Source organism: Stigmatopora nigra, chromosome 12 (assembly GCF_051989575.1).
Source record: "Stigmatopora nigra isolate UIUO_SnigA chromosome 12, RoL_Snig_1.1, whole genome shotgun sequence".
Classification (NCBI taxonomy): Eukaryota; Metazoa; Chordata; class Actinopteri; order Syngnathiformes; family Syngnathidae; genus Stigmatopora; species Stigmatopora nigra.
In genome coordinates, this window is record NC_135519.1 from 6,851,924 (window position 1) to 6,865,068 (window position 13,145).

The 13,145-nt window shown below is 39.8% G+C and overlaps 1 protein-coding gene and 1 long non-coding RNA gene across 3 annotated transcripts in view; one reads left to right on the forward strand and one right to left on the reverse strand.

Moving 5' to 3' along the window:
- Nucleotides 1-12,789, forward strand: part of birc6 (baculoviral IAP repeat containing 6) — a 37,465-nt gene extending 24,676 nt beyond the window's left edge. For both annotated transcript variants that reach the window (XM_077730330.1, XM_077730331.1), the window contains exons 65-73: nucleotides 4,890-5,112; nucleotides 5,428-5,573; nucleotides 5,812-5,922; nucleotides 6,578-6,795; nucleotides 7,199-7,360; nucleotides 8,162-8,239; nucleotides 8,546-8,734; nucleotides 11,007-11,141; nucleotides 11,625-12,789. In XM_077730330.1, coding sequence (XP_077586456.1) covers nucleotides 4,890-5,112; nucleotides 5,428-5,573; nucleotides 5,812-5,922; nucleotides 6,578-6,795; nucleotides 7,199-7,360; nucleotides 8,162-8,239; nucleotides 8,546-8,734; nucleotides 11,007-11,141; nucleotides 11,625-11,804 — 1,442 coding nt within the window. In that variant the 3' untranslated portion in view covers nucleotides 11,805-12,789. The remainder of the gene's footprint in view (nucleotides 1-4,889; nucleotides 5,113-5,427; nucleotides 5,574-5,811; nucleotides 5,923-6,577; nucleotides 6,796-7,198; nucleotides 7,361-8,161; nucleotides 8,240-8,545; nucleotides 8,735-11,006; nucleotides 11,142-11,624) is intronic.
- LOC144205452 (uncharacterized) lies at nucleotides 483-4,247 on the reverse strand. Its single transcript, XR_013328090.1, has 2 exons — nucleotides 3,300-4,247; nucleotides 483-2,398 (listed from the first exon to the last, which is right to left on the reverse strand). It is a non-coding gene; the product is annotated as an uncharacterized LOC144205452 (long non-coding RNA).
- Nucleotides 12,790-13,145: the final 356 nt, after the last annotated feature.

Sequence of the window (13,145 nt, forward strand, 5' to 3'; positions counted from 1 at the left end):
GCTGGTTGGGTGATGATTTTTGTCAATTGCATCAATGGACAGTCTTAGAACATATAGCCACGTCATCTGAACTGTGGCCTAAATAATGACAAATTCACTTAAATGTGAAATGCCACTGCATATACCAAATTAACATCGTGATGCATTCAAAGAAAAAGCTAGTGGGTTTATGGCTAACACCTCCACAAGGGCCACTTGCCTCCAAGGTCTGGTCCTTCAATAAATGTCAGAGATAGCTGGCTGTAATAGAAAAGTGAGAGCCCTCCTCTGATGTCCAAAGAACTGTTATTTTGAAACAAATGCTAGTGCTGATTTTACTGTATTTGGCACTAAGTGAATGAGAAGTAACCTTTCGGATTTGTGTATTGGTGTTTGTACTGTACACCGAGACTAGTATCTTGGTAAGTATGGATACTGAGTGCACACTGAGAACTGTAAAATTGATTGTAATCCTAGAATGGTATGAAATGAAATTGTGCATCTGTATGTAGCATTGGTTTAATCAGATCATACATTTTGTCTGGTTATCTGTACAAGTTGATAATGCTTGCCATCACAAAAATATATCCTGCTTAGTTTTGCACATTTGAAATTTACTTGAAGCTGGCTTGCCAAATATGGGCCAATGCAGTTTTTTTCTTGAAACAATGTATGCACAGAAACAGTAACTCAAGTACAAAGAATATAACAGTTAGTATTCACAGTAGTATTTGTTTTCAGTTAGAAAAACAACATTCATTGTCCTTTTTAAGACAAGGTCATTTGTTGTTGTGAAGAGACTAGCCCCAATTTTAAGAATTATGAAAACATCTGAGTGGAGGAATGAAGGCAAACATGGCCCGAATGACCCTGTAAATGGACCCTTGCACTTCATCCTAATTTCAATGTGAAGCCTTCAGGTCTTCACATTTCTCCCTGCCGACAATTGATGAACCACTCCAAACAAAGATAACTGTGCCTGGGGTAGTTTGGACCAGAGACATTGGACACTTGCAGCGAAGTAACTCACTCTGATACTTCTTCGATTTGCAAATATAATAATATTTAGTATTAGGAGACAAAGCTCACTGATGTTTGCAAGTCAATACTCCAATGATAGTTAAGTAAGCAGTAAACAAAAGTCACTGCAGAAAGCCGTAAATGAGCAATATTGTATAGTATTCATTAGTATCTTTTGTGGTAGTTCGGAACATTTTTATTAAATGGAAACCAGAGTTGGTATATAAATATTTTTAGGTCTCAATTACTGGTTTAGTTTTTCGTTCAGTTGTTTTTCCTGGTGAGGACACTCGCACTAAATTCCCCCCCTCCATTTTTCACTCATATTTGAGCATTACATTTCGGTAGGTATATTCTAGGGATATATACACAGATTCTTAGAACCATTTTTTGTGTTATTTTTTTGTCTGAGAGCTGATTACTTAGATTAATTGTGGAATTCAAATTGCTGCTGTTATTCAAGGACAGATCACAAAGAAAGTTTTCTCTGAGCCATATTTTTTTTTCGTCTCAGGGCTAATGGATTACATGAATTAATTGCGGATTTATCATTGCCTTTCGGGGCCTACTTAACCAGTAGAAAGCTTGGGCATTTATCGATTGTGCTTTTCATGGCTCTGGGCCCATTGTAGATCATTTTGAACTTGTTTATTTTCTGGAGCTGTTTCAAAGCAAATATCTTGGTGAATATTTTATTAGCTTCTAAATCAATGGAAGTTTAATTGCGAACCATTTGTCTTATTTTAGATGCTAGCCTTTATTGTCAAAATCTTTGTTGACTCGCCTGAGGTAACATGAAAATCAAAACATCTACTGAGAATTCCCCCAACATTGCCAGCATCATTGGCTTGTATTTTGTATTTAGAAATAATATAATTAAGGTAAGTGACAAGTAATATTTCATTATGTCAGCAATGGGAGAGGGCGGGGTGCTTTATAAGGGCCAGTTTGTATTTTTTCCATTCAACCCTGGTTGAGCACTTCCAAGTGTTCATCATGGTTTCAACTAATTCCTTCTTGATGTTGCATGATGTCTCGCTATCTTTCCAACTCTGGACTTGTTGACATGTTTCTCGTCTCTTCAGAAAGTCCTGCTGACTTATTCCACCTTTTACTTGTGATAAAGTTCATGTCAAACTTCTTCCACAAGTTTTCAAAATTTAAAACAGTGATCTTAGTGCCTTGCATGAGGCTAAATTGTGATGAAACTCTCTATATTGTGGTGTAAATGTACACAAAAACAACTACAAATAGGTTGAGGAATGTGCCGACAATCCCCAACATGGCCAAAATTGATTCCTCTTGCTCCTCCTTGAGTTCCAGTGCTCGCACATCATCAAGGGTGATAACTGTGGTGCCCATGATCCTTACTCGCCTAGCCCTTCAAGGTGACTTGTATCTGGAATAAAACAAAAGAAAGAATAAGCTGTCAGTTAGGATATACGTTGGAATGACAATTTTAGTGCAGCCCTAGCAACCTTTGCGCATCTAATGGATATCAATGGGGAATTAGACCAGGCAGTAGGGTGGGACACACACACACACACAATTTTTTATGCCTTGGCTCAGCCGATAGGTGAAACTAATTGCTAAGCATCTACCTTAAATTATCTCAGATGGAATCGTTAAATTACTAGTGATTATGTTTGAAGGCAGTCCTGCTGTCAAAAAAGCATGATAAAATGCAGACATTAGGGCCCATCACATCCGCCCACTGATTCTTCATGTGCCGTAAATGATTAAAAACCCCAGCTGCTGTGGGTAGTTATCGAGTATAATTCACATCTTTGTAGAGGAAAACACAGGAACTCTTTGAATGCCATTGACGGCAATAGCCGGTCAATCCAACTTGACTCAAATAATAATGGCGAGCCAGCCACAAAGCACTCGTGCTAACTGAAGTAGTAGTCATTAAATGACATAGGTCCAAGCCATTCTCAATGCCAAGCTTTCAACTCAAAATGGATTGGACGGCTATCACCATCAATGGCTGCTAGTCAGTCCATTTTTGGAAAAACATTGAATCAGTGAAAACTGTATCAAGGTTGCTGATCTGTTTTCTTAAATCTAAAATGGTAATATACCAGCATTACTATGTGGTCAATGTAAAAACGTAATTTTTAGAGCAACTCTCCTTAATCTATCTCTGTCCATGGCTGCCAATGAGTTCATTATAAAGCTGCAGGCTGTCAGTTCACAAAATGAGTCAAAAGAAAACTGTAGAGAAAAAAAAATGTCATACACGTTTCCCCTCACTACTCATAGGAATTTACACACACAATTTGAAAAAATGGTCTTACCCTCAGGGTTGTTTTGGTGTAAAGCATTGTCTTCCTCTATGCTTTTTGGATTAGATGGCATTCTACATGTTGTAGACCTGCAGGTGTATGGTGGCAGTCTCGGCAGCTTTGTTCAACAATTCTTGTTCTGGCAGGGAAACCCACCTGATTCTCACATCCAGTTCCTCAAACCAACAAGTCTAATGTCCTGTGGAATTTGATTCCAGCCAGACCCTTCTAGTTTTCAGTCACAATTGGCTTTAATTAGGCAATACAGGCAAGCCCTCTCCTCTCTGCGCACCTTTTTCCCCCATCCTTCTCCTCAGGGTTTCCTGTTACGATTTTGTACAAACTCTTCTCCACAACTCTCCCAACAACCTCCTTCATAGTGTTTTTCTGTATCTTACATCCTCCTTGCTTCACAATCCTCTGGGAAACAGGGTGATTAGTGCTTCTCAATAAACTCTCTCGCTCACTCCGGATGCGAACGACCTGGAGCGACGTATCATTGTCTGGCTGATGTGTAGGTTTGTCAGCTGATCTCTCTGTGCCACCAATCCTCCAGTCTTCTCGCTAAAAATGCACAGGTCTCTGAAGTAGCCAGCTCTGACTGGGAATATTCCAGAGAAGGATAAAAAGCTCAAACATTCCGCCGATTGTGGCGCGACAGAAGAAGCACCCGCCGAGCCAGACGGTCGAGTATCACGTACTACGGTGGGTCCTCAACACCAGTTAGACACCAAGGCAGGGCTGTGCATTGCATAACCAAACGGAATGATGGAAAAAGAGGGAGGCTGGATCCTGATGGCCGTGGCAACGAAGAAGCAAAAGAATGAGGAGGAACGTGGAGGGTGGGGGACACAACATTGCTCACGCTTAGCGTTTTTCTCCTCCCCTCTCTCTCCCTGTTGTGGGGGCGAGTTGTGCACACAGGAGCAGGAGCACAGCTTCCATCATAACAACACCAATGGAAAAGGGGAAAAACACTGAAGGGAGGTACAATCATCTCAGCTCTTTGATTGAAATGCAGCCCATCACCAGCTTAGGTTTGGTGGACAGCTATGCAAAAGAGGGATGGACGTGGGGGCAATGTGAAGCAGTGGGCAGATAAAAATTGGTCCGAACTGGGCGGAGGACAAAGCAGGAGGCAATGAAATGCGGTGGGGTGAGAGGGGCTGATTCTTTGACAGCCACCATGCTCGCCTATTTGTCCATGGGCTTAGGTTGCTGTAAAACATTTTAATTAGTATATAATCATGCATTTTATTTCCCTATTTTGTCTCTGTGCTAAATCTACAATCCTCACCCTGCCTAATTACCAATTATTACATAGCACTTGACTTCATATATATAAGATAGATATCAGATCAAGTATAAAAAAATGTTCCACAGGCCACATGCTAGAGAGCAACATAGTAATGTCATGACTAATTTAAATGTATGTACTTTTACATAAAAATGCAATGTGTCAAATGTATTCCTCTTTTATTTTGTTAACAAATTGTATCTATACTTTGAGCTTTACACCTTTCAGTCCAAATGGATTGGACATCTCTATTACTGTCAATGCCAGCCAATGAGTTAATAAGCACTATTTTGTGTCTTTTATAGTCCTGGATATGGCACGCCATGTACCCCTGTATCGAGCATTACTGGAGCTGCTCAGGGCCATCTCAACATGCACATCTCTCGTCCCCCTCCTGCTACCGCTGTCTGGTGACCGAGGTCAGGATGAAGAAGAGGAGGATGAAGAACACTCGGAGGGACAGACGTCTGTTGGAATGCTGCTCGCCAAAATGAAGACATGCGTGGACACATACACAAATCGACTCAGGTGGGTTTTAGTTTTAGAATATATTACTTCACGCCATCAGGATTTTAGGACACCATCACAAGATGAACTGGATTTGAATAACTGGGTGCACTAGTTATTGAATATACAGAAAGTAGCAGTAATGGTTGCTATGTTCATTTTCTTTGACAGTATAGGGTGCTATTTCCCAATAAGCAATTGATGAACAATCCTATTTAACTCTTATTCCACACTATTAAAGAAAGCAATGTTTCCTGCTTCATTAGAGTGGAAAAAAGCAAGTGCATAATTTTAACTATTTTATGATGACTAAATGTGTATGATTCTCTATTCCAGGTCAAAGAAAGATAAGAGCAAAGGTGTGGTGAAGACAGACAGTTCAGATCCAGAGCCTGAGGGCTTGACCCTTCTTGTGCCTGATATCCAAAGGACAGCTGAAATAGTCTATGCCGCAACCACCAGCCTTCGACAAGCCAACCAGGGTATACCCATACTGCTTCCCAACTTACACCTAGATTTCCCACTTTTATTACTCATTTTGGGTTTTCTCATTGGCTGGCATCGATTTAAATCAAATACTTATTGCAAATTTTATTCTTTATTCATAAAGTCAGGAATTTTTCATCAAGGCATTTTTTAAAGATGGCATTCCATTTGTCACCCAAAATATTACCGACTTTATAACTCTCAATCCTTTCTCATTTCCAACCACCTTAACAGAAAAGAAATTGGTTGAGTCTTCAAGAAAGGTATCCAGCAGACCCAAGCCCCTTTCAATCCTACGCTCTCTTGAAGAAAAATATGTTGCTGCAATGAAGAAGCTTCAATTTGGTGAGACCGCTTTTTAAAAAAATATATATCTTGTCCACACATGGGTGTGTATTTACTTGCAATGTAAACGTAAGCTATTCTGTCATATTTAATGTATTCCGATCTGTTACTTTTCCCTCGACATCATACTTGGGCCTCTTCCAATTTTGCTTCTCTGTCTCATCCCTTTTTAAATTAACCTTGTCAAGCTCAATTATCTCATGGTTGTATTATTGATTTTTTTGAATATAATAGATCTCAAGGAATTCTACTTGAAGATTTTTGCAGGCAGGATTTTGTTTGAGAAATGGCATTAATACACAATGTGTTTTATTAGTGCTCAATGCACGGCAAACAAGCTTTGTATCTGAGGTTATCACAGCATAAGTGCTCTTGATTTCACAGGCTAAAACCGACAGGTGGTATGAGTATAACGAAACACAAATGCAGGTTGACAATTCAAGACTGTGAGCCTGCAGGCTGGTCAAACAAATTCTATGCACACAAGTATAAATCTCTAACGGACTTGAACAAAGGAAGCATCAAATTTCTGTTCTTGCAGTATTTGCTACTGCTTTAATGATACTTCAAACGTTATGTACATGTGATTTTCAAAATGTGTGTGTAGATTTGCTTGTAGAAGCCACTTTAAACTCTTGATTTCTTCTCAATTCAGACACTTTTGAAATGGTATCAGAAGATGATGATGGGAAGCTGATGTTCAAGGTCAACTACCATTACATGTCTCAGGTGAAGAATGCCAGCGATACAAACAGTGCAGCCAGATCCCGCCGTCTCGCCCAGGAGGCTGTCACCCTTTCCACCTCTCTGCCTCTTTCATCCTCATCAAGTGTCTTTGTCCGTTGTGATGAGGAGAGACTGGACATCATGAAGGTAAACCTGCCATTGAGACACATACGTGTCATATACTTACTTAGCAATGCTAGAAGTTATTGTGCCACTTTTCAGTTAGATTATAAAATGAAAAATGTTGGGAGAGTAAAGCACTAGAATTGCTTTTCTTCTCACTTACCTCCCGGGGCTTGTGTATGTTGTACATGGCAACATCAGCAAAAAGTTGCCCTACCTTAAACAGGGTCAGTATATCCTTGAAGCACCTCCTTACAGCCATTGATTCCAGTTAGTGTTTTAGTTGCCTTTAAAAAAATATATATATATATTCATATTACCTCAGACCTCCATTCAATGCTAATTGCGTCTTCCCAAAAAATTTCATCCAGTCATTTTAAATGGTATTGTTAAATAGTATTACTCTACTTTTTAATTTTGTTTGCAGGTTCTTATCACAGGCCCAGCCGACACCCCATACGCCAATGGGTGCTTTGAATTTGATGTATATTTCCCCCAAGATTATCCAAATTCTCCTCCTTTGGTAAATCTGGAGACAACTGGTGGACACAGTGTGCGCTTTAACCCTAACCTCTACAATGATGGCAAAGTAAGTGGATACATTTGAACTCGTAACAGTTTCAGTCACGTGGCTTTTTTCCAACCTTCTCCTGTGAATTTACATGGGTTTTCAACTAGTAGAAGTCCAATTCATTTGAAGTGAGAGACTGGCAGCGAATGAACAGTCATTCATTTTCTGCCAAGTCTCCCAGTCTCGTGCTGTCTAAGGCAGCCCGTAATTTAAGGGAGCGGGTCAAGGTGCTTCAGCTCACCATCTGCTGCGGCTCTTTAGGCAGCCGCTGACAGTCTACATGTATTTCCATAATAGGTCTAGACAGCTGCTATAAGAAATACCCAGGGCTTCCTACATCAATGGTAAGGCTCGGACAAAGCCTGGTGCAATTTTGCACACCGATAAAAGGGATGCTGACTCAATGGGGGAGGGGTTAGGAGTGGCATATTAAATGACTTGCAATGGGTTTGATAATAATTTCCTTGGACGTCTTTTGTCAGGATTGATATCGATCCTTGAATTATGTGTCAAATGACAAATGCCTTAAATTAAATCTGTCAGATCACTCCACTGTAAAATTAATATATCTTGAGGTTCAATGTGATGTAATTTGAGTCAAGTTTATGTATTAGATAATTGGAGAATGAATGAAAAACACATCTTTATGTTAGTCACAGGGATATTTTACAGTTACTGCATAGTTTAGTGATATTAACTTGAGTGAAATCGCTCAATGGAAAAGCTTGAATTTCAATTTCTAAACACATGACATTTTCTTTATTTTATATGACTGACTTCTGGATGTATATCCTAATTGTTTCTATTGTATTTTATCAGGTATGTTTAAGTATCCTTAATACATGGCATGGAAGACCAGAGGAGAAGTGGAACCCACAGACCTCAAGCTTTTTACAGGTATATTGATCATCATTCATAAGTATTGTCTAAGTCTTAATGCCAGTAGACCCTTGTTAAGACCTGTACACAATTGCAATAATCCAATCTTTACAGTAAGGGACAATGACCACAAATCCGGACTACTTGGGAGTTGACTACTTGCTCGTTTAAATTGTGCAGAAGGCACATAATTATATGTATTCACTTGTTATCATTCTATTGAGCATGCTGTAGAGTGTAGATCAATAATGGGGAGAAAAAGGCCCTTGTAGTACAAGAGGCAAGGCCTTTTTTTAAAGTACCGTGGTGGTTCCTCTCATTTAGGTGCTGGTGTCAGTGCAGTCCCTCATCCTGGTCTCCGAACCCTACTTCAATGAGCCAGGATATGAGCGCTCCCGTGGGACTCCCAATGGCACCCAAAGCTCACGGGAATATGACGGCAACATACGTCAGGCCTCCGTCAAATGGGCCATGCTTGAACAGATGCGGAACCCCTCACCATGTTTCAAAGAGGTAAAATCACAAAACAACAACAATTGTGTCCCAATCTATTGTTTAAAACAATCTCATCCTGTGTGACATAATTTTGTCTCTAATTGATCTAAATGCACATATACCTCCTCATCTATATCACCTTTTCAAAAAGATTTGAAGGGGGCTGTGTCCATGCCATTTTATTTTTAGTATAATTGTGTGAGAAAGGAGTGGCTAACTAGAGCTATTATGAGAGATGTGGAGGATGTTCCACAAGCTTGAATTGCGCAGCAGCAGGTTGTCAGGTAGAATTAAGGACAATTGGTTGTGTGCTAAATTATGAATGTGAGAGAGGCAAAGAATAAGTATACACTTGCACCTAACTGAAATATGTGAGTAAGCTGTGTGCAGATGTATCACTCATAGTTCTTCTACATTTCTCAAAATTACATGTCCATTTGGTTTCAAGCTAAAACCAAATTTCATTCAAATTAACATTAAATGCATAATGTTGGATACACATTTATGAAATTGTTCATTTCAATCAACTGTTATCATTTTAAGTAACATAAAAATTAGAAAATTACAAACTAAAACTTACACACACACACACACACACTAATACAACTTATACAAACAGCAATCAATCTAATACTGTTTTGCACTTTGCTGCCACTTACAATGGTAGGAATGTCTAGTATATACTGATAAACATAGTAAGAGTTTCACAATGTGACTCATGATTGGACAATAGCTACTACTAACCTGATGGTCTTAGCTAGTTATAACTAGCTGATGTTCAACCCAACGCTACTGTCTGGAAGACCAACTGAGTTGGTTAGGCCACAGTTTAAAATACGATGAATAAGATGAATAATGACTGTATGATGCCAACGCGACTCACTAGTGTCCTTGACCCAACACTCGAAAAGACAGTTTCCACTAATCCATTCCTTGGTTCGTCTTTCTACTGTGGTTGCCTATGGAATAATGAGTAGACAGCATTACCACAAATGTCACTGAGTTTATCTGGTAACTAGGGATCTTCATCTGCCAGTGGACCTCATCTCCGTCTACACATTCCCCTCCTCCTGTGTTAGTGCGCGCCACGATAGGCCCCGGTTGGCATGAAGCACGTCTTTTCCTCGCGTGATTGATGGCTATGTCCAAATACCAAAAGTCAAGTGGCTGTTTGCCGGCGCGACACGAGCCTTGGGGGGAAAACATCCTCTCTTAGCCTCTATGTTTGCAACGCCCTCGCATAATGTCAGCCATGTGCTTGTCTTACCGATTTCCGTCACAAATCCCTCCTTGGCCTGGAAAAAGCTTGGACGGGAGTTCAAATTTACCCCCTTTTTTATTTTATTAACCACACATCAGTGACCTTGAGACATTCAGTCCAAGCCGGAGACCATCAATTCACCTCGCCGCATGTAACGAACGCCACGAAGGCGAGCTGGGGGGAGGAGATGTAGAGTCGTGACTGTGATGGATAGAGCGGAAAAGGGATGTGGAAGGAAGATTAGAGATAAAAGTGGTCTCCAAACCCTCTATTGCTGCTCCTTTGCAGCAAATCAGCAGTGACCATAAGTAATCTAGCAGGTCTGCGGTAGATCAAGGGTTACTCATACATTTTGTGCTCCCTACTACCAGTGAGTTAGCTCAAGGAAAACCAAGAAGCAGTGGAGCGAAGGGTCGAATGTGATTGATATTCATAGAGAGTGGTGAACAGCAGATGTCAAATTATAACTTGGTAATAAACTCAGGTTGTTTTGTGTGAAATATGTGTCTGCAATAGTGCGCTCCATGTTTTCCAGCCCCTGTTGTTTTATTCCTTTACTCTCATTTACGCTCCTGCTTGCTGCTTATTCGACTTATTTCAGCCTTATTAGTTTCCCTGTTGCTTTCAAGGCATATCACAGCTGTTGCTATGTTACTACATCCAATAAAATCTTAGCACCGTCAGTGTGTGTGTGTGGTAGTGGAGGGATAAAAATGGAAATGCTCACAAGTGGGTTTTTATCACAAATGTCTTTTTTTTAATACTTAAAAGACAGATGACCTGGATGGGCAGTGGAGTCAGGCTGACATTTTAGTTGAAAGCTTAAGCAGTCCGTGTAACATTGGTGTCAAACTCGAGGCCCAGGGGTAAAATATGGTCTGCCATGTCTTTTTGTTGCTGGCTTTTCCAAAGTCACCATTCAGAAAATGTTTACTGCCCTTTTTTAGAAATGCTTTTAAATTTTTTGGGGGAAAATATAATCGGAATATATGCATATTGAGTTGTTTTCCCCTCAATCTTTGTTTCCAGGTGATCCACAAACATTTTTACCTGAAGCGAACAGAGATCATGTCTCAGTGCGAGGAATGGATCGCTGACATTCAGCAGTATAGCAGCGACAAAAGGGTGGGGCGCACCATGTCCCATCATGCCGCGGCGCTAAAGGTACAAGTCAGAAATGACAGTGACATTCAGTCACAGGCTGATGAAAGTGAAAAAAATTGGCAGTTAACTTATGGTTCAGTCTACTTTGTTTACATGGATTTTTTTGTCCAATTATTAAAAAAAAGAAAAAATTAAATGCTTTTTTACATAGGTGAAAAGGCTTGTACAAGTTGTAGTAGTCATCAAAGAATGATAAATAGTTGCAGGAATTAAAGAATATTTAGATCTGTCTTTTAATTTTGAAGTAACGTGACACAATTGAAGAGAATATTTACTTTTTATTTATGAATTTTAAATGATGTTTTTTTTTAATTAATGCAAAAGGAAAAATAATAGATACAAAGTACAGATATAATCTTGATATTTGCACTTGGCGAAATAAACAAATACAAATAGATTGGCCGTCTATAGTCATCAACATTGTCAGTGTTGGAGTTAAAGAAGCATTCACATTTCCCGGCCTTCATTTTTCTTTTGATGCAGAGACACACAGCTCAACTCAGAGAGGAACTACTAAAACTCCACTGCCCGGAAGGCCTGGAAGCGGATGGCGACGAATTCTCGGAGAAGAGCGCTGCCCTCATCCTCCGAGAGCCCCCCGCTCAAGATTCGGAGAAACCCGGCAGCAGTCAGGACGAGCCCGCCAACGATGGCCAAGTATGAGTCGTTCCCTTCACGCCGCCTTGGAAAGAAACAAAAAAAGAAAGAAAAAAGATTGGCGCCTTTGGAGCTCAAGCCGCTAGATTGTCCATATTTGTATGTAAAGATCTAATAATAGTATAAAAGTGGAACGCGTGGAGATGTGAGGAGCCACGACGCCATGAGGTGAACTCTGAACTATGCTATGCTCGTCATGAAAAAAAAACCAGTCAACAAGGACTTTTATTCATTTAAAAAGCGTGTAAACATTTTGTGCATTTGCCCCCCATCCCAGTTGTGAAATAACCACTGATTGGTATGTTATTAAACTTGTTTATAAACACATAATGACAGAGGAAATTATATAAGGGAAACTACCTTTTAGAGATGAATGTTTACTAATTTTTTTTCGTCATCTTTTGGGCCGTTGTAGCGGTCATTCTTTAAGGATGATATTTAAAACATTTGCAGCATAGAGGAGGAAAGATAAGGAAAACACTACAGAGATAGAGAGAGGAAGAAAAAAACAGACAAAAAAAGATAAAAAGCCCCTTCTGGTTACGCGTCGCTACATTTGATATCTCTGGGATCATATCCACTTTAATAAAGCTGATGTCCTTAAACGTTAGGTTCTCCCTCTTCCAAAAAGCTGGATCAACAACATGGATCATGAGACTGTGTGTCATTTGAAGGCTTGTGCATGTATGTGTGTCTTCTGTGCGTGTGCAACAATCCCTGTGAGATACAAAGCTGTGATGTGCCTTTGAGTGACACCATACCACCAAATACTCCAGTATAGAGTGACCCTTCCCCCTTTTCTTTCTTTTTTTTTGCTGTTTCTACACAAATGATTATGGATTTTTCGCCATCTGACGTATACAAAACTTGCTTGGATTTTTTTTTTTTATTATTATGTTGGAACTCCAGTGAACAAAAAGATGCACTTTCTATTTTAATCACTCCTTAGAACAGCCGCTTTTGCTAGGACATTAAATGATGCTTGAAAGTATGTTTATTTTGTGCCAACTTTTGTTGTCCCTCTTTCATGACTAGAGATGATGCATTTGACCCAGCAGAGAATCTCAATCAAGTGAAAATCAGCTTTTAAGGTGTATTGATTTTTTTTTTAGAAGCCAAAAATCAACACAATAAGACGGTAAGGCGGGGCTTGCATGCAAATGTCCCTTTTTGAGCTTTTCATCATGCTGTATTGTCATTTTCTCTTAAAAAATGGTTCCAATTTTTCTTTTTTTTCCCCCACCCATGTATGTATGTATCTTTTGAGTCTCTCCTGACTGCCAATGGGAGCTGCTGAAACGCTTAGGAAGATCAGATCTACGCCTTCTCGTCCATGTTGCCATGCTT